The 25976-nt window shown below is 34.5% G+C and overlaps 1 protein-coding gene across 2 annotated transcripts in view; it reads right to left on the reverse strand.

Moving 5' to 3' along the window:
* Positions 1–212: 212 nt before the first annotated feature.
* Positions 213–25976, reverse strand: part of LOC132908011 (lachesin-like) — a 186804-nt gene continuing 161040 nt past the window's right edge. For both annotated transcript variants that reach the window (XM_060961530.1, XM_060961528.1), the window contains exons 7-9: positions 16922–17041; positions 15386–15556; positions 213–8179 (exon numbers count right to left, since the gene is read on the reverse strand). In XM_060961530.1, the coding sequence (XP_060817513.1) occupies positions 7929–8179; positions 15386–15556; positions 16922–17041 (542 nt within the window). In that variant the 3' untranslated portion in view covers positions 213–7928. The remainder of the gene's footprint in view (positions 8180–15385; positions 15557–16921; positions 17042–25976) is intronic.

Here is a 25976-nt window from a genome sequence, read left to right on the forward strand (position 1 = left end):
TCAATTTATACAAATATCGGTGATCATGTATATTTTGTCATTTTAAATTTGTAATAAAAACGGAATTTTTTCAATTTAATAAAATTAAAAATAAAATTTGCAACATCAATTAAACGTTGAAAATTTCTAATGAAATATTCATCTATGTAAATATCACGGCACATAATTTTAAACGTTGATTACACAGATACTAAAAATGATTGACAATGAGATTTATACATTAATCGTTTCTTTATTCAGTTTCATATATATATTTATCTCCGTTGGTACCAGCAGTGCGATAATTCATTGATAGGCTTAGTACAAGTATCCATCACGGGATCACGTTATTACACGATACATTATTTAATTACATCGACGCAAGTATGCATATCGTTAATCATATTCGTATATTATACCGTATGTATGTATGCATATGTTATATTTATATTATACGTGTATGCGCGTAATTATTGTACAGTGTGCGGCTACGCCCTTAAATATTCGACTCTCGAAGGGGAAGATGATCGTATTCACAATATGACAAATCCTTCTGTTCGTTCATTTTTTATTTCTTTCTTCATAAATAATGTACGTTATGTATGTATGTATAGTGCAAAATATATTAAGGCCCGGCCATTTATAGGAGGGCGATTCTCAGTCCTCCTCAAAGACTAATCATTCATATATGTTTACTTCTTTTTTTTTAGTCACTCTCTTTTATTTTGGTTTATTATCAAATCCGCACATCTATCGATCGAGTATTACTTATTGTTAATTAATGGAAATGGAACTAACACTAATTTAGCATTTGATAAATGACGAAGCACAAAAAGCCAATTCGAATGGATAGGTCGATGCTAAATAAAATTGTATATTATGTTCTTTAAGTGCAAATCGTGATCTTTGGAGGGTATGCTCTGTCATTTTTGTTAATATTTTAGTTATTTTTTATCGAATATCCAAAGATGTATCAACACTTTGTAAATAATAGTTGTCAAATATCAGAATTTTTTAATCTTCGAACTTTTAATCTTTAGAGTTTCTAAATTTCAAATAAAAATATAAATAGTGCACTTGTTAATAAATTGATGAGGATTCTGTATAAAAAAAAGAAAATATTAATATTATAATTACTTACGATGATTGTGGTCTCTCATAAATGTTAAGCCATCTTTGGTTACCTAATGAAATTAACTACAATATTGACAAAATGACAGAGCATTTTTAAAATAAAATAACTTACATTACAAAAATCCAGGTCCTGAAAGTGTCGAAGATTTCGGTCGAAATCGCTTAAAATTCGAGTTAGAAATCCCAAAAAAGTATTTCCCGGATATGTAAGGAAAAATTCAACGGGGGTGAAAAGCCACCCGATATGTTATCCGATATGAGCTTTAATTTCTGTTTTTCGTTGATAGTTTTCACCCGCGCGTCAATCGACTTACTCTATTAAATTCGGTACACTTTTAGAGATACATTATATTTATGCGATTTCCTTTAATTTTTTTAAACATGCTATGTTTCCCGATTGCCTCGTAACATGAGATTTATCTGGATCTTTTAATATAATAGAATAAAAACGGTTAGTAGAACAAAAATATTTACATCCACTCAGAATCAGTGTACTAATAATTAAATAATGTAGTATATTTTACAATACGCTTTTATATCGATTGTTTCGCTTTGCATAAATATACATTTCATTCACTTACACGTTTCATTCTCCGTATAATTTTGCAGATGAATTGAAAGTTATAATTTAGAAATGATCGATGATATTCATGATAATCTGTGGATAAATTTCTTCGTTAATGTTAATTAAATTATCTAACGATAAAAATTCTATCAACTTCTCTCTTTTTCATTTTCGTGTTATTGTTGAAAGAAAATGGTTGATGGAATCTTTTTCGATATTTAAGATTTTGTTTCATGTTACCAAACCATGGAAAGCCGATTTTGTTGTGTAATTTGATTTCATATTGTATTTATATCTTACACTCTATTATATATATATTATATATATTATATATATATATTATATATATATCATATAAACGTCGTAAACACCTACAGCCAACAATTCAATAACTTTAATAATATCGTTTCATTATATTTTGTATTTTACACAATCTACACATAAATGTATTCTCATATTCACTAATATTAAATGTCGCATAATTTCTTCTTTCTAGTTACTAACAGTCATCGATTCACTCATATTCATTCATTTCGCATGTTTGCAATTGCGCGTAGAAATTTTGTTTATTTGTGAATTATCAACTTATATGGAATCATCTTCCTTGTTTTCTATTTTTCGTCTTGAATTGCTGAATTTTTATATTATTAAATTCTCAAATATTTGAGTTCTGCATTTCAAATTCACCACATTAAAAATTATATTAAGCTATAAACTATAAGATTTCTACCATAAAAATTTTAATTAATCAGTTATTATCACTGGAAGAGTAACGAAATTAAAAATTTTTGCGTAATTTCTTACTTTCTTTCCAAACGAACCGCACTTTTTCTTTTAAATAAATCTTTGGCTGTAATTATTAAATTGGACGTCAAGAACAGGGATTATTTTCTCACGCAACAAAGGAATTCGTTCCGTCGAATAAGTTAAAGGGAAATTTGTTTAAACTGGCGTTCGTTATATTTCAGCCTCTAATTAAATAAAATGTTCCGTACGATCTTCTGTGAACTAGTTGCTTTGTTTATACAAAATTTTCTGATAAAAGATTTCTTAATTATTAACAGGATAATGTCGTTACCGGAAACATTGTTATAACATTAATATCTTGCATCAAACACTGATATATCCCTCTAAAACAAAATTTCATTAATTAGAATGTATTTAAAAGAGAAGATCAAAGGCGATTAATAGGTGAAACGCGGAATCACTACTTCAAATTCACACACTTTGGCACGTTCTTTCAACTGAAGCGAATTATTTTACTTTCTTTTTAATACTTTTTTAATATGCTTAGAAAGAATATTATTTGTAAAGAATCCTAGAAAACTGCATTTTCTCAACAAATCTGTCAAGTTGTCTAGCAAAAATGCGATCTATTTATAAATCTAAACTTTAATTTTACTTTGATTTATAGTGAGAAATAAATAATATCTCAGTCTGTTTTTTCCAACAGAAACTTCAAAAATATATTAAACATCCTCTACAATATTAATAATATAACTCAAGATGATATAGTTCCATCTCACAAATCTATTATTATTTACTATCACATATCATGTATATGATAATTCAAAATATGTAAATTTAAAAAATCGCATAACCTATCTATATACATAGGATAAATGAAATTTTGCTCGTTTTCTTTTTGTACGTAAAAATCGTACATATATTTCCTAACATTACATACCCGTTTAAGATGCACACACACCCTCTCATACATCCGTACAGAATCATTCATGACTCGCCATAATAATGCTCAACGATACTTTTCTCTCTTTTTATTTGTTGGTTGCAAAAGCAAAGGGATACATTTCTTACATTCTTACTAGCTCGGAATATTTTCCACTTTTGCGTTTCTTCGTTTTTTCATAATATTTTTTTATTCGTTTTTACACTACATACGGTGGAAGCTCATCATACGAACAACGTGGCGTTCTGTGCATGCACACCGATATAACAGTATCGAAAGCACGGATACAACTTCATTTCTCGCTCATACGACGACTTTAATTAATGACTTTGTGCTTTATTGCGCGACTCTTTTATTTTTGACCTTTATCTCGTCTCGTGCTCTCTTTTTTTCTGCCAGTTCTTCTTTTCGTTTTCCTTTTATCCGTGTATATGAGCGACGAGACTTTCTTGTAAAAGGGAGCAAAACGCACGCTGCACGCTGAATGAATTAACTATACTTTGTCAGGAAACTGCGTTTATCGTTATCGTTACACTGTCATTTTCATACAACGTATACGTGGTTACTTTGTAATTTTTGAACCGTTATACTTAAATTTTATATATATATATATAAAATTTCATTTCAAAATTTTATAGATTAGAAAATCGATGATATCTTAATCAGAGGCGTAATATTTTTCGGTATGATGGGAGTTTATCTTTTCCGTGTAAGTGATATAATTTTTGAGGAAAAACAAATTTGTAAGGAATGAAAGTCCAATGAAAGTTACGAGTAACTAGAAGAAATTATTGAAATTAAGGAACAAATAAAATTTTTCTAGCTAATTATCAATCGATATTGTGTTAAATGTTGGTCATTAATATGTAAATATGTAAACAATTGAGATAATAAATTTCCATTTCACAAGAATGAACTGTTTTTCATTTTTGAATTTATTAGACATTGGGACATCCACGAAATGTATAATATGCTACCAAAGTGGATGAAGTTTAATTGGCGAAACTTATTCAAAAGTTTTCTAAGCTTGATAAAATCTTTTCTCACGAAAAGTATATTAATTTTACATTCGTGTAACGATTACCATAAACTCAGTTCGTCTGTACAATTTTTTTCGTATTTATTACAAATCTAACGATATCTTCAGACTTGTGTACTCCTAATCGTTGCTTAAAAATGTGAAATCATATTGCTACTTTATAATTGATTAGGGATATGTATTGGATTCGTATAGGTTACTAATAATTGCCAATTTATTCCTTGTCCTCCTACGTAATACAAGAAACAATAGAATAGAATGATACAATTTATATGTTTCCTCTCGATGATACCTACGCCAACAATGAAATTTCTCTTGAATATTTGCGTCCAAATTTTAGATAATCTAGTGAAACGGATATGATGTACGAATAATATATATGTATCTGGCAATTTTAATTGTATTCATTAGTATCGTAAAAATTTGTAAAGACCTCAGAGGACATATTCCAAGATTTTATGACACTTCAACAAAGAATCAAAATAACAGAATTAAAAACCTCACTAGAAACATTAAATGAAAGGAAAAATTATCAAAAATTATCAAGAGCTGTCGAACAACAAATTGTTAAACAACCTCTGCATGATTTCTTAGAAATCAATTCTACTTCTTATTAATTTTTTACTTTCATCACACAAATACACGATTCATTTACGTCAATAAGTTTATTCGTCGTAAGAAGACGATATAAAGAATAGCAAATTCTAAAGTGAATTTAAAAAATAGTATTTGCAACATCATCGCTCCTTTTATCTTATAGAGTTGATCAATGTGGCGTCTGAATGGCTTACGTATCAACTACACGAAAACGTAGCTGATTCGAGTTTTAATCAAATCCAGAACTACGATTCACACATGATCCTTTGTGAACCGGTGATGAACAACATTTGCGTAACTAAATTCCATTCGTTCACATTATCTCGGTTGTCTGATATTCCCGTCAACGATCATAATAATCCAGCGAGTCGGATATGAAGGGAACAGATTTTATTTCATGCCCTCCATATGCGTGTTCACACGTTGAAAAAAGACACGTGAATCCGTGAAACATAACGTGAAAAGGGACAGAGAAAAGTAGGAGGAAAAACGAGGTAGAGATGAGGATGGGACAAGAAAAAAGTACACGAGCCCGGGGTTTAATAATTCTATCATTGCAACAGATCGGACAATTCGACAGACCGGTCGTCGAAGAGAGACAGAGAAGGCGAACATGCAGTGCTAACGAGATATCTCGTTAAGCCTAGAACGGACAATCGCACGGTGGAGCGAACTGTTCGATATGACGAGATCCACGACGAGATCTTCGTTCTGCCGTTACGTTTCTCCGATATTCATTAGAATATTAATTTCACGTTCGTCAGCTCTGATACAATAACGTACCCCTGTTGGTCGACGTGCAATTGTACCCGTGACCCAAGTTTATCGCGGTACGACTAAAGGTTCGACTCGTTTCGCGGTCTGAATAAACAAGGAATCAGTCCGTCGATTTTTCTCCATTTGTTCAAACGGCGTACGCGAGGAAAAATTCGAGTAGAAATTCGTTCGATAAATTGTCCAGCCGAAACAATTACCCTCTTTTTACCAAGTATTATTTGATAACTGAAAGGGGTGATTAATTTGAGAGAATTAATGAGATGGAGAAATCAAAAAATCTTTACTTTTTGTTTCGTTATTTCTATTGATATTCTATTTGGAAGTAATTTATAATCCTGTTTTTTATTTTATGCATGTTTTCTTTGAATAAAAGTTACTGTTAAGAGTGACTACAAAAAGTATTTTCGGATCATTGTATATATTACGTACTAATTAACTAGGTCCAATTATAATGAATTTCGTATCGTTTACCAATTCGTCTGCAATTACGCGTGAATTGATGAAAAAGATCATTTAGTAGGTCAAGCGTACTGTTTTTTCGGTTCTTTAAATGTTTTTCCTGTTTTCTTCGAGCGGTTCAGTTTTTATAGTCATTTACTGTATTTAACTACCTGGCACATTGGCGCGTATTTTTAAAACCACTTTAAAATACTTCTCTGGTCTGGTTCTTTTGTTGAAAGATCGTGTAAGTGGTGCTACATTAAAGTGTGGACTTATACACGTAGGTCAAGTGGATTACAGAGTAACAGGTGGATGGTGAAATTGCTCTAACGAGACGTGTCTTCTTAATTGGAGAGATAAAAATGCCTACCTAGGCGACGTAACGAATTTAAATCTATCGCTTGCCAAGAGTTTGCGTATTATTTGCAAAACGCGTTGTTTACAAATGACCAAAATTTAACCTAGTGAAATTATTCACTTGTAAAATAATAAATGAAGTGTTATACAATTTTTGAAGATAAGATTCTACGAAAAGGTTTGCCAATAAAATTTAAATATTAGTTAAATACTTATTTTTCTGGATAGATAATTTGTTGTTCAGTTCAGCTTTCTAGAGGAAATATTGTACATAGATAGAAAAAAAATATGGAAGATTAATATTTAGATAGAAATATGATAATTGAAAATTTTGTAATAAATAAATACAGAATGTGGGCGTTAATTGTTTACCATTCTAACTTCTGTGTTTTGCAAATTTGCTTCAATCAGAAGTTACGAATTTTTAAAATTCAAAGAACTAATAACAAAGTTCGAATAAATAACAGTTTTTCACTCAAGTCGGAATAATATGATATATATTTTGGTCCAGTGTAATGAATTATCGAATTTTAGATAAAAATGTATAAGGCTCGTATGATATTTTCATCAGTCCTTCAACGGTGAAGATCACGAAGTTTTGTATAAAATTCTTCTAATTCAGTTAAACTTGCTTTTACATTACACGATACTTAGTACTTTCAAACTAGGCAAATACGTTGCGAAAAGTTGTAGAAAAAGTTAAATCCACGTAAAATGAAATATCAAAATTTGTACAAGTTGTATAGGAGAAGTATGTAAGAAATATTTTGCTCGAAATACGTCGAAAAATATTTTCGTATCGTTTTGTGATCTTATTTTATAATATCCACGATAAATACATAAAAAAGGAAAAAATTCAAATAAAGACAAGAAACGAATTATAAATAAATAAATGAAAATAACATTTTCTAGCCAAAAATGAATAAAATTCAAAATGAATACTCGGTAAAATATTAAACCAAATTAAACCAAATTAACAAAAATTAAAAATGATAGAATTTTAAAACTATACACATGAGATAGAAATCTGTATGTATCATTACTTACCGAACGAACTCTGCAAACAGATACAACCTCTTTCGATTCTAATTCGTCAGCTAGATCCGGTAGTGTATCATCGATGGAGGGATCGAACAAATGCAACGATGAGATATCAACACAAACTTGTAACTAATCTTTTCGAAATGAACTTGCTTTTTCTCTGTCGACGAGTATAACGCAGCACAGAAATCGATATGCATCGACACACAGGAAAAGAAATGATCGACCGTCGTCGTTGAAGTAAACGCATGATTCTTCGTTCCTTCTGTATTCACGTGTTTTTTTTTTTCTTTTTTTTATAGTGTTCTTTACGTCAAAGCGAGCAGTTGGGACAATACTATTAGAAGAATACAAGAGGCGGGTGGTAAAATGTCGTTTGAGGACGTCGACGAGGATGCGTCGTCGCCGTTGAAGAATGGTTCCAAGGTTGAACCTGTTTCCCGTAAAGAGCCTTGATACACGTTAGTCAGTCTGTGATCTCGATCGTTGACCGCTTCGTTCGTGTCACTGTCCAGTCTTCGGTCTCCCAGTTTCTTCGAGTGTTTCGGTAGATCCATATCTAAAATAAACGAAATAATTTTAAGTTGAATTAATAAAACTTTTCATTTTTCTCAGTTTTATTGAAGAGGATGAAGTTAAATGGAAAATATTTCGCTCGTTGTGGACTTGAGATGGGTTTACACACACACACCCACACACACACACACACACATAAAGGTATTTTCATGTTATTAAATTTTACTTATAGTATGACTATATATTTTCTTGCTACAGAAATTATAAGTAGTGTTTTATCCAAAGCTAGTGGTATAGTACGGTACATGGTCAGACATCGCGCCACGTATTTGTGTACTCAGTTAATAGATTGCAAATCTTTAATCTGAACTCTATTTCTCTTAAATTTCGATATTATGCAACGTATAATATATAATTAAATTTTGTTCGTGTAAAAAATTCTTTACTCGTATAAGCAATATTTCAAACTTGTGCTGCATAAAAAATTGGCTACACGATACGTTTCGGACTAACGACACGCTTGGTAGTTAGTGGGACAATTTAAGTGACATCAGACGCCATACACTTTTTTTTTTGCGCATGCATAACTTCGTGATAGAAACTATACCAGGGTTGTGGAGTGGAGCATTTTCACGCTCGACGTCACATTACATAGGAGGCGGTATTGGCGGAAAAAGAGGAAGCAAGAATGCATCTCTTTGACGAGGAATTTCTATAGTGGATTCAATTTATACATGTATCGACATGTACTCTACTAACACTAATATCTTCTGGGCATCTCCGTGCAACTGTTTACATGCGATATTAAATTTGTGCTGTGGTTTCATAAAAATACTTCAGTTTTTACATCCCCTCCCCTACGGCGAAACCGTGTAACTTGTTATATTAAAATTTCTTTACGATTCTATTGCTTCGTTGTTGGAAAATTTTTGTTTCCGTCAACGTAATTTCGACTGTTGGGAATTAATTCTAAATGGATCGCGTTTATCTTTGGACTTTATTTAAATTATCAAGTTTCAAAAATTCACAGTATATAAAAAGTAATATTTGCAAATATTCGGTGAAAAATGATAAAATTTAACAAAACAGATAGTCTCTGTGTAATTATTCAGAGCTTTGAAATATAAATATGAGGATAGTTATATAAATATATATATAATATATATATAATATTTTTATAACTATATATATAATATTTTTATTGATTCAAACGAGTGAACGATGAATGTCCTATAGGACGTTACTCATTAAAATATATTTTAAAATTTGAATTTTATTTTTATTGCAATTCTCGTGTCAATAAAATCTCAAACATACACATAAAGTTTCTGATATAAAATGATGATAATAAAAATGAAAGAAGTCTGTCATTTGATTTATAGAATTTTAAAGAAATATCAATCGATCATATAATAGATTGATACTAATTACATGCATATTAATATTCATCTACTATTTCTAATAAAATAATTTTTCAAGGCCTTTATTACTAGTAAAGAAACAATTTGTTCAAACTATCCTAAGGAATCGTCCGATGTTCAGGTAAAAAAAAAGAAAGGAAAGAAAAAACAAAAAGAAACTGCAATCTTCCATCGCGATAACGCAAGGGCCATGTGTTGCAAAATTGACACACCAGAAATTGGAAAAGGCGAAACGGGAAGTTTCGTCGCTTCCGCCGTACTCTTTCGATATTGTTTTCTAAAATTATTATATATCCCAAGTAATTCACCGAAATTACGAAAATACAAAAGCAAGCAAACCAGTTTTCTCCTTTTATTTAGCAAGAGGAGATAAAGCAAGGATAAGGAAATTCGTTAACGCGACGTTTCATTCGCAACATTTTTCAATAAATCTAAATAATCGAATTTTGTTTCTTAACATTGTGTCTACGAAAAGTAATGTCACGAGTTCGCTTAATACCTTCTTTGTCACCATTTCTCTTACCTAGATTCTATAACTCTTTTTTTAAAGAAATCGAAGTATCTATAACATTATGGTAAACTATATTGCATGTTATTTGATCCTTAATGGCTTAATTACACACAATAGGTTTATCTTGCAAAAACGCGAAGTCCCGAAGAAAAATTCTTTGCATCCATCGCTGTCGTTGAAAACTGAAAGATATCCTTAACGTTATCATCACGACCCTTCGGCAAAAGCCATCAAGGTACGAGTGGAAATGGCGCACGTCTTGCGGCATAACCGCTTCCAAAAAACTGAAGCCCATTCTCGGTTCTATCCTGCATCGAAAATTTGCCGGCTGGCGTCCGCAAAAAGCCTAATCGACCAAGTAAAGCGTAACGAGCAATTTGCAGGCCGGATTCAATTTATTGCGTATACACTTCCGCGATCGGATCTGGCCCCGGACAGATGTTGCGGGGCTGGAAGCTGAAAAGAAGAAGCGGGAAAAAGAAATCGCGGAAGGTGGTGGAACGCTCGACAAAGGGGCACGAGAAAACGAGACATTGCCACAGGGTGGTAGGGTGGATATAGGGGAGGAGAGGAAGGTTGGAACGAGGGGAATGGAAGGGTGAAACGTGCGGCAGCTCGTCGAAATAGCAGTTTAGCACTGATAGCACTTGGCGGACTTTTATCGATCATGTCTGGCAACAGATGGCTCACCCAATTCCCGGCGGCGCGTTTTGTCTGGCCGGCCTGATAAACGATAACTAATACGGAACAGAAGAAGCAGCAGCAAGAGAAAAGGGAAGAGAGATGTAGCGTTGGGGTAGGATGGGCCGGCGGTTGGATATTGTTTCGCGGACTTTTAGCCCTTGACGTGACGTGCCAACATCTCTCGCCACTGTCGTCCCATCCTCCTCTATGCGATGCTTCCTGCTACTGCTATACTCCTATATATCCTCTCCTTCTCCATCTGTACCCTCTTTTTTCTCCTCGTTTTCTCTTCTAGCCACCCTCGATCGCGTCTGTTGTACAGGGTGTGCCACCCGCGACCGCATCTCTGATTTACTATTCTCCTCTCTGCAGACATGCTTGTGGTTCTTTGTCTATTTGATTGTTCGATTTGTTCGTCCATTTGTATATTTGGCGAAATCATGTTCGTATAACTCGGGTATCACCGTTGTATTTTTACAACTTAAAATGACTTTTCGTGCGTATTAAATAAGCTAACATATAATAGCGTAAATGATGCGGTTTTCTTTTGAGAGTTGAGTTTAATAAAACGATAACGAACTACTTAGTTCATATATTAAGTATTAGATGCGCACTGATATGCATTTATTCAAAATTATCAAAATAAATCAGAATTTCTATACTTCTATATTCATCATAATAAACGTTTAATTTCTTTTCAATGTACTACTCTGGTGAATATTAGTTTTATTCTTAATGAAAACTGTAAATTATTCAGCATTCTCCGATCCATCTTTTATCAGCCTATGTAATAGATATCATTACTAATTCAAACTCTCCTTAAACTTTCCAAATTACAAGTTTATCACACGGATTAAGCGACCACGGTACAACAATCGAGAGAAGTATGCTTCCTATAGTTTACTTTAACCCATCAAGATTCTCGGCCAAAAATATTTCAAACAATTATCAAACTATTTCAATCATTGCATCCTGCTCTTAGCTTGAAATTTAGCCAGAATGTTGAACGCAATTGATCTGTTATAGGTCACAACCAGACTCTGTGTTCAAGTGTAAAATCCCACCCGTTACGTTTCTCTGCTTTCTTTTCTCCCATCGTTCTCTTCACGCTCCGTTTATACCTTCGCTTCGGTTTAACGGTTAATCCCCCGGGTTTATCTGATCGCGTGACTTCAACGAGAAGTTGGAGCACGCCGCGCGAGCCAGGACAATCTTTGCACACACACTCCCCGTGGACGATAATACACGCGTCGGCTTTGTTAGTTTACACGGCTTACGCGATAAAATTTCCGTCATTAAACGCCGGGGCGTAGCCGATTGGCGCGCTGATAATAGACTGCGTGTTACAGTGATTTCCTTGTAAATACTTAAACTCGGTTTTACTCCACTTGTTACGTCTTTCTGGATATCGTCTGATTCGCGCCTGAACGCCCAACGCGCACCGCGTGCCTTCGTCACGGCAACCATAATCATTCTCTTCCATCTCTTTTAGATTGAAATGTTACATAGTTAATGCTTTTCTTTCTCAGATAAATATTGATTACGATAACACATAGGACGTAGATAAGTACGATTATTTTGAAGAATGAATTTTGCTTCATAATTTCGTCCCTGTGGATTTACACCATGTAGTTCGCGATATAAAACTCATACCTGACGACGAGTGAGTTCGTCGTAATAAATTCGATCATTTTAAAGTTGCAGTTGCATTATACAACATACACGTGCAACATACGCGTTGTCCTGCGCAACTTTCATTCGAAAATTTATATTGCTAAGTACGGCGAACAAACAATATGTCGCGACAAGTTCCACGTTTATTTGAAAATGAAATTCCCTTTTTAAGCGCACTCGGGATTTTTCACCGTACAAAACAAGTGGGACGAAAATGGCTAACGAAATTTTATATTTAGAAAATTATCAATCCGCCGATAATTATGGCTTTTATTATCTCGAGTCGATGGGTTTACAAACACTTTTTATTGCTGATCTACTCAAGATAATCTAAGAGTATTTGGTCAACTGGAAAGTTAATGAATTTTGTAGATATTTACAGGATCATTATTAGTATGTTTTATTTAACATTCTTTCATAGAAATTTAATTTAAGTTTGAAGAATGAAGTTTCCAATATACGATAGGTTTCGTATTTATACTACGTACGAGCGTAATTGTATAGAAAATTTAAATATGCGAGTTTAACCGTAACGATTAAATTCATGAACTTTCCTCTTCGAAGTAACGCATATTGTTAACTCGAAATTATCTTTCTCTATCAATCGTTCCGTTAGATTAAAGAGGATTTTGACACATTCATTTCGCGTATATTCTATATTACATCGAGATAAAATATCGCGACACTTCTCTAAAAATGTAGTAGAATACGTCCCTCGCTAAATTGCAAATTACTATTCAACCAATAAAACGTCAGGTTTATTTTGTTTAGAATTAAAATCTATCGTTTCACGGCACGATACGAACAATATATACGTGTGACATTGTTTTTGCTTGCCGATAGTCGAACGAACATTTCCGCGTCGAGAGTTGCAACGAAACAAATTTGGATTTGCGTTAGAGAACTAAACCGGAGCAGACGATAACCATCGGTTTCGCAAAAATAAGCAGCTTGGCCAATTCCAGCCCGATACTCTAGCTATTACGCTCAAATTAATAATCAATGCTAATTGCCATTGTCATTAGGTGAACGACCATTACACCATATATATCGTGAATAACTATGTCATACGATCTACTTTGTCTGCGTTTTCCGGTTAACCGAGAAATTTTGCAGAATTCAACGAAATTTATTCGCTGCTGCTTGTTTCAAGAAATATCACATTTTATTTCTATCATCGGGAATCGTTATTATTCGTGATATCTCCCGTATATCAACAATGCGACTATTTCAATTATTTTGTACGAACATTTATCTTTGATTTGCATGTAAATTGTTAACAACGGTTCTGAATAATCCGCATACGCCGTGAAACCTGACAGTTTGACGCATACGCGAATTATTATTCTTCCACGTGTTTCCTACTTTTTCATAAAATTGTTGCGCGATAATATAACTTTGCATCGCATAATATTATAAAATTTTGAAAGTAGCAATGGGAATTTATATCAGTTTTTATAATAATGTATAATTACATTATGATACGGAAGGTTTAGCACAGAAATGGGACAATCGCATTTTGTTTGGAAAACAAGAAAAGTATAGAAAGCAAATGTTTTTTTCGCATGATAATAGCGGCAGTCGTTAATGTTTTAATGTTCAGAAGTGTAGGGATGATAGAGCGGATGACTGTTACAGGAGATTGAACTGTTATTTTATTGCTAGCTAAAAAGAGACGTTCGCTCATACTCGCTGTACCGTTTACTTACACTCGCTAGCAAAGACTCTTTTGTCTTCGCGCAGGCAGTTGCTGTAAGCACACACATACACACACACCCACGTGCATATCCCTTTTGACCTAAGCCAACGTGCCTCACAAGGATTTCACGTGACCACCAACACGTCATCGCCTGCTGACCTTAAAGCTAAGCAGACAACTATCGGCGGTCGGTTCTCATCACCCATAGCTCTGTTTCCTTGAACTATCTAATATGTACCACTTATCCTAACTTATACACTAACACCATAGAAGCATGGAGTTTTTTCTATTAAAGTTTATCTTTACGCATAGTATTGCTGAACTAATGATTTTATCCTTAGAACCACTTTTCCTCTAAATTCTTCATGTGTAATTTAATCGTATGCATATTTTCATTTTTAAATGAAATACGAATTTAATTTCTAGGTTTCTTTACAAAAATATAATCTTCGTTGTATACATTGATAGTGTACATTTCTTTATTTTTTTTCTATTGTACATTTTTCTGATTCAAAGCAAATAATGGCATATTCCTTTCTCCTCGATGATTCATAATAAACAGTGATTAATTAGCAATTAAGATAGAAATATAATTTTACTTTATTTATGCTGCGTTTTGTGTTGACTTTCTTCATGCCGTACTATAATTTTTATCGCACTGTCTCTAATTAAGCGAGTGTAACGCAACACATATATGCGATCCAATTAACATTGGATTACGCAGAATCGTGATTTCGTGAGATACGTTCACCGTATGGAACGTATTAAAAAAGAGAGAAGAAAACGAAATAATACTAATAAATAATTTCTCTGAAGAAGAATTTTGTAATTTGAATATAATTCAATAAGTGAATATCCCTTATTTTTATTTTTCTAAAGAAATGTAAAAATTAAGAAAGCTGGAGTAATACATTCCAATGTATATAACTCTCAATATTATTCACCTTTTAATTCACATTTATCATCGTTTCATCTTTTTATCTCGTAATTAATAACACCCGCCCATCCTTTAGAAGTCCAATATTCCTTGCGAACTTTGTTTTGTTCTCTTTTGCTGGCATTCCTAACGAAATTCTGTTTATCGAAACAATTTCGTATAAAAAGGCCGTGCATATGTGTATTATGGGGGCGTGCCTGTAGTCACGAAGAAGAAAAATTCTTTTTGATAGGTAAACATAAACGGAGGTAGAGGAAGAAGTTGGAAAGCACTGAAGTTGAGAGTTTGCGATCCTCGTAAACGTATTATCCATGAGAACTCACCGTAAAGTCGAATGTTTCCCTCTGCGTCGCCGATTGAGTTCTTTGAGATGCACTTGTAACCACCGAGATCCTGTTTCTGTAGATTCATAATTACCAAGCGCATCTGTACACTGTACACGGATGTCTTCACTTCTGACATCGAGTATTTGTGATTGCTAATTATCATCTCGCCTGAAACAGAAAAAGGATTTACATTTTTAAAAATTACCTGTTGAAACATCGTACAAATTTTCAGTATTTTGAACGATCATAATTTTATTTGTACGATTGTAGCATTAAATAAATAAATATATAAAGTAGGAGTTTCTAAGTTCTTTCATAATCACGTGAGCACAAACCATCGTCACATGGTTGTTAGCGCGTAACGTACAAAATTTACACGGATAATTTTCTCTATATACGCACAAATGTCTTTTCGTAGCGTGTGCATACTACAAAAATTGCTTCACGTGTTTTCTTTTCTTAAACTAAAAAATTATTCAAGCATTAATATCTAAACTACGAGAAAAAAGTCAGATTTTATTTTTACTAGAAATAAATGGATTTCCAACGTATACTATAATACGTCAAGCGTCGAACTTTCTTTGGTTTACTATAGAAAAATTATTAAGGCATTTCAATGGTAAACAAATACCAATTAAACAAAGTTAAAAGCACTGTTCTTCTCTCATGGTTCTTTAACATTTTAAAATAATCCGTACATATAACTAATCTTCGCGAAACAATTTTATATAAAATGTATCAAATTATGCTAACTTCGTTTCACAAAACGTTACACCATAAGAAAGTAAAGAGGTCCTAAGGATCCCGTAGAATGGGAATTTTCGAACCGTACAATGCTCGGCTTCGCTTCGCATTTAAATTTCTGTACGTGACTTATCTTCGTGGCTCGCCAGCGAACACGCTTCGGCGAATTATTATTTTACTCAGCCAGCCAACGAAAATTCAGTTTCTATCGCGTGCGATTTAATAAACCTATCTATCGATTCATGTTCTTCGACTCGAAAAATAAAATCTTATGTCTGGCTTTTATACAGTGGTGAACAGAGGCAAGTTTAAAATACATCATAATTTGATAAAATTAAATTATGTCTAACAAAGGAAAAAAATAAATTTGACAAGTGCAGTGTGAATGAACTTTGGATGTTTACATATTCGTATTTTTACAAATAGTAACAAAGGAGAAATATTTAAATAAAAATGTGTTATCTTTCAGATAAGTTATTATATGTATTTTATTCTTGATATTTACATAAATATTCTTGCACATATATACTGGATATAAATACATGAACAACAACAATTTAACAATAAATAATTTGTCCACATTAAAATAGATGGTTATTACCAATATAATAAAGAATTTCTAGTAAATACAGAATTTACTAATACTTCTATATACAACTGTCTTTCGTTCAGAATTGCTTCTTTCTGGAAGCGATTTCGTTAGAACTATAATACTCTACAGCTTTAGTAATATTTTTCGAAATGAGGAATAAAACCAAACGACGGTGGAAACAGTTAATTGAATCTTACCTGATTCGCGTGTCCAATAATTAATGGCCTTCGGAGAAGCTTCGACGAGACAAACCAGCGTTACGTTGGTTCCAGTTGGCGCGCCGACTAGCTGGTTTGGTACTTGAACCATCGGGTGAACTGCAATTTATCGCGACGCCATTAATCAATGGCCGAACATAAAGTATACGTATATGTAATAATTATCGGACACACCGCGATTTGTCACCCGTCATTGATACGGTTCAATGAAACGTAACGCGCCGACACGTTCGGGTTAAAGTAAATTCGATCACGTGAAATTGCGTACGGCGATCGTCGGATTTCAGGAAATTTATTTTCGATATGACGCTTTTTGCACCCCACCGATACATACTGACAGAAAATTCAATAATTTTGGAATATAAGTAGCCTCTTAAAATTGAATTACAGAAAGTGGCTAATATTAAATTCCTAACGTATATTTATTTTTACTCTATCCTTGGCGAGAAGACCTGATACTGTCTTAATAGAACCTGTTTCATGTGTTTGACAGAATATATTTAAATTCTCTTGCAGACTTATATCACCGTAAGCAATATAACGAGTCTCTGAGATACTATTTTTACAAAAAGAAATATTCATATGTTATTCTATATACATATATCGTTTATACACATTTACCGCTGTTTCGGTACTATTTCAGAATTTTAAGTACAAACTGCCATTTTTTATAACACCATCTCTCATTCTTGTCAAAAGATTTCTACCCACCGAAAAGAATAAAGCAAAAGGAACAATGGAAAAAGATATTACATAGAAAAATCGCTATAAGAATAAGCGAGTGTATTGCTATCTCGAAATTCCTCTATCCTAATAGTCATACTTCCCTATTAATTCGCAGATTGTAAGTTCTATTATACTAATCTACGTATTAAAAAGTCAACTATATCCAAAAACTATTAATCACCAAACATACAACTTTTCTTTAAATTTCACCGTGTTCGTCACCTTCTCAGCCATGAATCTAGCTATAGCATATACGCGTCACGCAACTACAAGAACGCAAAGTACGCTGCATCGCGATACGAAATGACGCAATCGTAATTTCAAATTTCTACCAGTATATTCCTCATTTCCAACAGACTTTCAAATCTGCGTCAACTTTGTTCGCACTACCACTGACAGAAGCTCGCGATACAACTCAGGACTCGAGGTCGAATTAAATATAAGACGAGCATTTGTTATGAAGTTGCTGGAAACCGTGTCACACGCGTAAGAGTCATTTTCCCGGTGAAACGCAGCCGGATCATATTCATTCTGCACAATTGCGCTACGGTACAGTCTTCTCTCTAATAATGAGAGAGACAGAGAGACAGAGAGAGAGGGAGAGAGCAAAGGTCGTAGGACGGAAGCGGGATGGTTAAAAGCAACAGAGATCGCATGCCGATGTATTGTGCCGGTTACAATCGCCTTACGAGATATTTCCTGGTGTTCGTCTTTTTGTGGTGGCCATTAGCCGTCGTCGAGGCCGCATAACTTATGATAATGAAATGCTGGCGTGGTTGACGGTCCTGTCATTTAAAAGGAGCGGAAGGTAACTCGCGGCGTAGCGCGTCTATCGTTCCGAATATCGTAAGCAGCTTTCCGTGAGCTGCTTAGGTCTTAACAGCCATCCTCTTTCCGCGCCGGCCAGTTCTTTTGACCGGAGTAGGTTACGTTTGTTCCTGCATTTTGAGGAAGAAGCGGCTACAAAATACTCCTCGTGTCTCGGACCACTTGCTTAATCATACATATATTTCCAAGATAAGTCGGGAAAAGTGGACCAGCGATGTCTGCGAGACTCTTGTTTCGTCAAGCGGATTTCCGATTTGTTTTCGACGTAAGAAGGTTCCGACCGGCGATGTTATTGCAACGTATCATCGTGATCCAGATGCATTGGGGATGAATCGGGTTAGGCACGAGAATTGGTGAGAGAGGATTTCATATGTGTTCAGGTAATAGGATGAAATTTTTGGTGGTGGAACTGAAACTATTTTTGCAATGTGAATTTTTGATTTGAAATTGCAGGGACATAACGCGATAAGTCACATTATTTTCCATAAAGAATCAGCATTAAAATTCAGTATGTTCAGTATGTCGCTTGGTCCCGTATTACCATAATTGTTCTTTTATTTGGTTTGGAAGCGAAATATATGATTTTTCATTCTCTTCAAAATTTTCAAAATACCGATCGTTACAGTATTAAAATATTACTGTTTTGATAATTATTCAGCGACTTGTAAATTTTTAGTTTTATTTTTTAAAAACTTACGTCTTTGAATCTAACAGAATGTTTTCATTTTTAATTGCGTCACTAAAATTCTCTCGTTCAATCATAATGTGGGATTAAAAGAAATAATCAATAAAAGCATACAATTATCGTATCTTTCCTACGATCTTCAAATAGAAGATGGTGTAAAAAGTAATTCGATTTACAAATATTTCTCAAACTATCTGTCAAATGAATAATTACTTTTTAAATTTGCAAATGTAAATTATATAAATCTTATACCTTGTTAATAGAAGTATAAAACGTGGTATCGAGTCTGTTTAGTTGCAGAGGAGAGACTCGCAAAAGCATGATGAAGTTTTCAAGGTGTCAGGAGGTTGATCGAGTTAGAAAGCAGAGTTCGAAAAGGGCAAATTAGATTAAAATCAAAATTGAACTGTATTACGATAGCATATATCGATTACCTTACAAACTAAACCACAACTCGGTGAAGACCACGTCGTGCATAACACGAAAACAAATCTGCAGTTTCTCGCGTGCCCTTGGGACTTGTAGGTTTGCGATGGAATGAAGTGAGAACCCTTTGATTCCCTAGTGAGAGGAAAATACATTCCCTTCACTGGCAGCTCGTAGAATAATCTATTGTTGCCTTCTACCAATATTAGGACATAAATTCAAGAAAATATTTAAAAATCAAATTTCCAACCATGTTTTTAAATCGTATTGTTTGCTATACATTTAAATTGAATTGTTCACAAAGATGGACTAAAATATAAATTTAACGAAACACAACGTCAATCCGAATAATTACCTTTGTTGTAGAATCAGAAACGCTGCCAAACGGACATTAATTAACAAACAAATTTTAATTCGTATCAGCCAAGAATTCATTAAATTTCCATCAACGAAATAATTAATCACAACCTTCCTGTAATATGAACGTATCGCGTGAATCGGTTTGGGATCCATTTTACGTATTGTACATTAATTAGCCGTAATTAATTAACCGATATACTTTTAAAGCGTTTGGAAAATCTGTTCGAAAGGAAATGTTTATTTGGAAGAGTCTATTTAAATAGGAAACCTGTTCAGAGGTATTCGAAAGCTATTCAAGGTGGGAAAATAACTGTGTTTCGATGAAAGCTTTCACGGTACGAACAATTTCGACGCTGAGGGCATCGCGTCGATACGGACAGAATTATTTAATACACCATAGCGGGAATTAAAACTTTTTTCGTTTCAACTACAGACTTGCGGGACTCGTAAATCAATCTTTATATCTCGACACGTACCGTTGTTCGTTCGAATATTCATTTAGCTCGATTGCGGAACCGTCGTTTCGGTCCGATGTTTAGATTAATGAGCTGAACGAAATCCAATTCTGTAATTGGCCAGGCTGAAAGTACGATGATATCCAAAAAACGTGAATAAAGATGTACATACACCGAGGCAATAAACGCGCGTTTCCACAATCGAATTGCCAGGAACAACGGATTGAATCTCTTTTCGCCAGAAAGTTATTCCGAGCTTAAATATTTTTGTGACCTCTGCGAAACGTATACTTGCATTAAATATCTTGTAGCTTCTATGTGCAAATGCACGTTTTTAGATTTGTTCCACGCTCCATCAATAAAACTGCGACAATTAGGTTTCGTTACAAAACCAACTACATTTCAAAACGTTTCGTATAATACACATAATATATTCATAACCGGCATTTCCCAATATCCGAATACTTTTGCGAGCCTGGGTATAAACAAAACTCTATCAATTTACCAATTCAATTTGATCTTTATCGAAGGAAGGAAGAACGGGAGGAAGGAAGGAAGAAAGGTAATTGTAGAAGGGCCAGCAACGACAGGGCGAAATATCGCCAGCGCTGGCATTCTCTGAAAATGTTAGAGGGCTAGGATGGTATTTGGTCGGAGATAGGTCGGCTCGCCGCGAAATAAATCATTTAAATTGGAGGAAAGAGAAATCCCGGCTAATAGCTTAGGATTTCGGCCGAAGGTGTGTCCCCTGATGCGATTGTGGCGATGAAGTAAGCCTGTAAGGCGAAACATTGGGATGCCCTAATAGGTTTCCAGGTTGGCTGGTCAAGCCGCTTTATGTGGTTTCTCCGATGGTAGCCGATCTTCATGATGAGTATTAACGCTATGATATCAAAAGTTGCTGGTAACCTCCGATAAATCTTTCTTAACTTGTATTAACGACTGCGCCGGTTCTCCCTAGTCTATTTATTGTCTCGCATGAATGTTGACTAAACTAAGGAATTATTAACTTACAGTTTCTTTAGAATTTAAAGATTGTACCTGCAAGACTGTTTTCTATCGTTAACAAATTCCTTCAATTTGAAGGTAAAACGAAAGAATCGTTATTGATTCGTGTAATTTGATATTAAAATTTCATATATATAGATAATGAAAGTTTTCCGAGATAAAAATGAAATTGGGATACAAGAAGATTTAATCTTATTTCGAAAAAGATGTTGGTTTAATATAGAATGATTCTTCTAGAATACTTTCACTTTCACAAAAAATTTAACTATTTCATTTGAAAAAGAGAGAAAGGGATAAATTTGTAATACTGCCAATTATATGGAACATGTAAAATGTAATATTTGCTTTAAATCGTCGACAAGGGAGGAATTCAAGCGTAACGGGTGACGGCGCTGTGTAGAACGTGTTAAAACAGCGAATCGTTTAAAGATGTCCAGTTGGGAATACTGTGGAGCGAAATACGCTTGTCGTGCTGCGGCAAAACGCTAGGAAATCCTGTAATAGGTTTCTAGGTTGACTGGCTAAGGGAGCAGGCTGTGGTTTCGCGGGGATGGCTCCCATAGAAAGCAGAATTCCCTCTGCTTCTAGGCCAAAGGACAGATCTTCGTACTTCCATGGTAATACTGTAACCTTCGCGCTTCGCTGCATCTCTACCAAGCCGGCGTCGCGGCGTGAATAGACGATTGGTACGACGGTTTCTTCGTTCAATATTGATGGACAGTTTAAAGATGTACTCGTCGCTTGTGAAACTACCAGTAACCACCGAGTTTCCGGCGTCCATCCGCTACGTTTTGACGCAAATAATCCCTGGGAATAATGTAAATTTCATATCGTCTTCGTTGCTGCCCCTTCAGTGACTGACAAATGCTTGCCACGCTGCGCGATTATACAATATTAAACTTAGACTAAAGATTGCAAAATCTTGTCAACGTAAGTTTAAAAGATGAACTGAGGATAAAAATTTTGAATTTCGCAAATGTGCATGTCGTAATCCTTGAAAAGTTGCAAAAATATTAATATTTTTATATGCGATTCGTTTGAAAGTTAACAATCCGTAAAAAATGCTTTGCTGCTCAAATTTCATATGTTACTACACCTATATAGACGTTAGTACATCCAACGTTAAAGTAGCAATCTCAAAAATTCGAATCGAGCAGCATAAGCAATTTCAAAATCGTTAATTCCAACGTGATCTACCGGCGTAACCATAATTTCTGTTTGTCCAATGGAGATACAAGATTGCTCGTTTTAATCGAATAATACGATTCCATTCGGACTAGCATACGCACATGGCAAGAATGCTTCGACCGATCGTATCCATGGAAGGAATTCATTGGTCGTGATGTTACGGACGATAACGCGATCATAAATCACAATAGTCCGACTAAAAAGTGCGCGACGTAAAAAGGATGTAAAGCAGAAATCGTAAACTGCAGTTTAACGTGTAAGGGGAGGTAGTGGTAGGTAAAGGCGACAGAAATCCAATACTGCAGTAAGAGGTATACGCGTAAAGTTCTTATCTATGGAAACAAGAGTCGAAATTCCAGATTGGCGCGTGGACAATAAAAACGACAATTTTTCATTACTGATTCAAACCATTACTATGATTTCTCCTATCTATATGGGATTCACTACAAAAATTTGATACAATAAAAATGAAACGTGAAAGCTGATAAAAAAGTATTTCATTGGAAAATAAAGGTATGCGTAAATACTTTTTTTGCAGCCATTGTATTGCTTATGGTAATATAATTTACACAAAGGATATCTTTAGATTTATTATCTTAACGTTAGAATACTTGTTCTCTGGAAAAGAAAAATTGCAGGTTACAATGTTTCGTATTTTAAACGTAGTTCAAAGTAAGAATAGAATCCAATAACGTTGGAATTTTAATACGAGATTTAAATTCAAAGGAGTCGTCGGATGTATCTTAAAATAATATTTGCAAAGTAGGTATACTTTAAAATATGCATAAGCTTCTTTCGATCGATCTGTCATCAGAATCGCGTTTCTCCTCGATAAATATCCCACTGGTCGATGAAAGTTTAGTCAACCCATACATAGTCACCGGAGGGGAGTGGAGTAAACTTCAATTAAATCCATATTTTAAGTTTTGGAAAGTGGTCGAATTCCATTCCTTTCGGCAAATTTGAACGCCTGTTCAACGAAGAATTCCATTCGCGCCGAGTTTTAGATTCATAGAAGAAGTTGAACCGAGTCGCCTCGGAATTTGTGTACAAACTATTCATCGCTTTTTAGTATCAACTTCCACTATAGCAGTCGTTACTGGTGCGTCACCGGTATCAGGAATCTCGTTAATACCATCGACCTTGCGAAACTTCCCCGAACAGACGTCGTTTTCTCTCACGGAGACCGCGTGTACTAGACGATCGTTTTTCATTCGTTTATTTGTCACTAATGCTGTTGCGAGGGAAAAAGAGTGTCTTATATTTAGAGAAGTAACTTTAAGGAATGGAGCAGATGTGTGTAAAATGTTCGCTTATAAACAGGTCAATATATGCTGCTTCTAATTACTAATTCATTATTAATTTGTAGCCGCGATCCAACTGTCATAGCGTACAGATGTCTGCTATAATCCTCCGCCAGTTTACAAACAGTAAGCGAATAATACCGTTAGAAAAGGACAACTATAGCTATGTATCTCGAAGTGAAAACGAAGAAAAGCGTATGAAACTGCTCGATCGTTGATACCGATTTTCACTATAATCGGTATTATCTGGTTCGGAGATGGCTTCGAACATACAACCAGGACATTCCTCAATCCATCAACCAGGTGATCTGCCACTTTCATGGCAGAAGTACGACTTATCCAAAGAATTGTCTAGAAATAAGCATGGAAGAAGTCCGCGAGGGAAAAAGGATATAAAAAGGAATGCAAAATTCAAAGAAGATCCTGAGATAAATGCAATAACAACCTCCAATAGATTTATATTATTAGATACACCTGATGGATATACCTGAAAGTTAACCATCACAGAGGGAATCCCCGTCTCTTCCAACCCACCCTGATGACGTCATAGACATACAAAGAATGACGAAAACGTTGATAAGTATCGTCGGTACAGACGAATTCAAATTAAAAGTAAATAATGACCAGGTCAAGATAATACCGACTAGCTTTAATTCATACAGAAAAATAATAAAATTTCTAAACATGCTGGACGCTAACTTTCACATTGTCTCAATTAAAACAGGACAGGCCTTTTTGTGTAGTCCTACGCAACTTACGTCACTCAGCAGACCTAGGAGGATTAAAGGAAGAACTTCTACAGCACGGACACGAAGTAACTAACATCAGCGATATAGAACACAGAGCTACACAAAATCCAATGTCCATGTTTCTCATAGACCTCAAGCAAAGCCAAATAACTAAATCATTTACAACATTGACAAAATTGTGAAGTACATAGTAAACCTCGAACCACTACATAAAAAAAAGAGAGATAGTGCAGTACAAGAGATGTTAAAGATACAGCCATACCGAAAGATATTGTAATCACCAATTTCGCTGTGTAAAATGCTCAGATTAATATCCAACAAATGAGTGCACTAAATCGGCAGACATTCCTCCGAAATGCGTCCTTTGCTGAGATAATTATCCAAAAAATTATAACAGCTGTCCAGCTCATAAGGTGCTCTGTAGAAAAATGTACCTTGAATTCAGACCGAAATACAATCAGAATCCTAATATTACTTCTCTAGATAACGAAATAAGAAGCCATTTAAGACTTGCCTCTTCATCCGTATCCTATACTTGGGCAATTCTAGGAAATACGAGCGATAAACGCCCACATGATAACATCGATAACAGCCAAACAGTTAATGCACAAACTACAGAAATCCTTTACGGGCTAGAAAAACTAATTGAGAAACAAACAGAACAGATCAATAACCTGCTGGCTCCGCTAACGCTAGTAATAAACAAAATAACGAAATTTTCAACAAAATAACAAACTACAGAAATTTTTCACGGGCTAGAGAAACTAATTGAGAAACAAACAGAACGGATCAATAACCTGCTGCCTCTGCTAACGTTACTGTAATAAACAAAATGACGTTTAATGCCAAATAATGAAGTCGATACGTATCGGAACGCTAACGGCCTGGTTCGACATAAAAACGACCTAGAAATCTTTCTAGACTGCCAAGAAATAGACATAATGCTTATTCTTGAAACTCATTTTACGGACAAAATTTAGTTTAAAGCCAACGGTTACAATACTTATCACTCTCGATACCTTAGCGGATCAGGTATTATTATAAAATCTAATATCAAGCACTACGAACTTCCACTATACAAGAAGGATCATCTCCAAGCAACTAACATTATGATTCAAGATTGGCATAGTCCGTTTGAAATACCTATGTATTGTTCTCCGAGGCACAGCTTATTAAAAGAGGATTTTGATCATTTTCTTTTAAAGTCTGGGTCACAGGTTTATAGCAGGAGGCGATTTTAATGCTAAACGTATTGACTGGGGTAATAGAAACATCACTCCAAAAGGTAGATTACTATACAAAAGT

The sequence above is a fragment of the Bombus pascuorum genome, chromosome 6, assembly GCF_905332965.1.
Source record: "Bombus pascuorum chromosome 6, iyBomPasc1.1, whole genome shotgun sequence".
Taxonomy (NCBI): Eukaryota; Metazoa; Arthropoda; class Insecta; order Hymenoptera; family Apidae; genus Bombus; species Bombus pascuorum.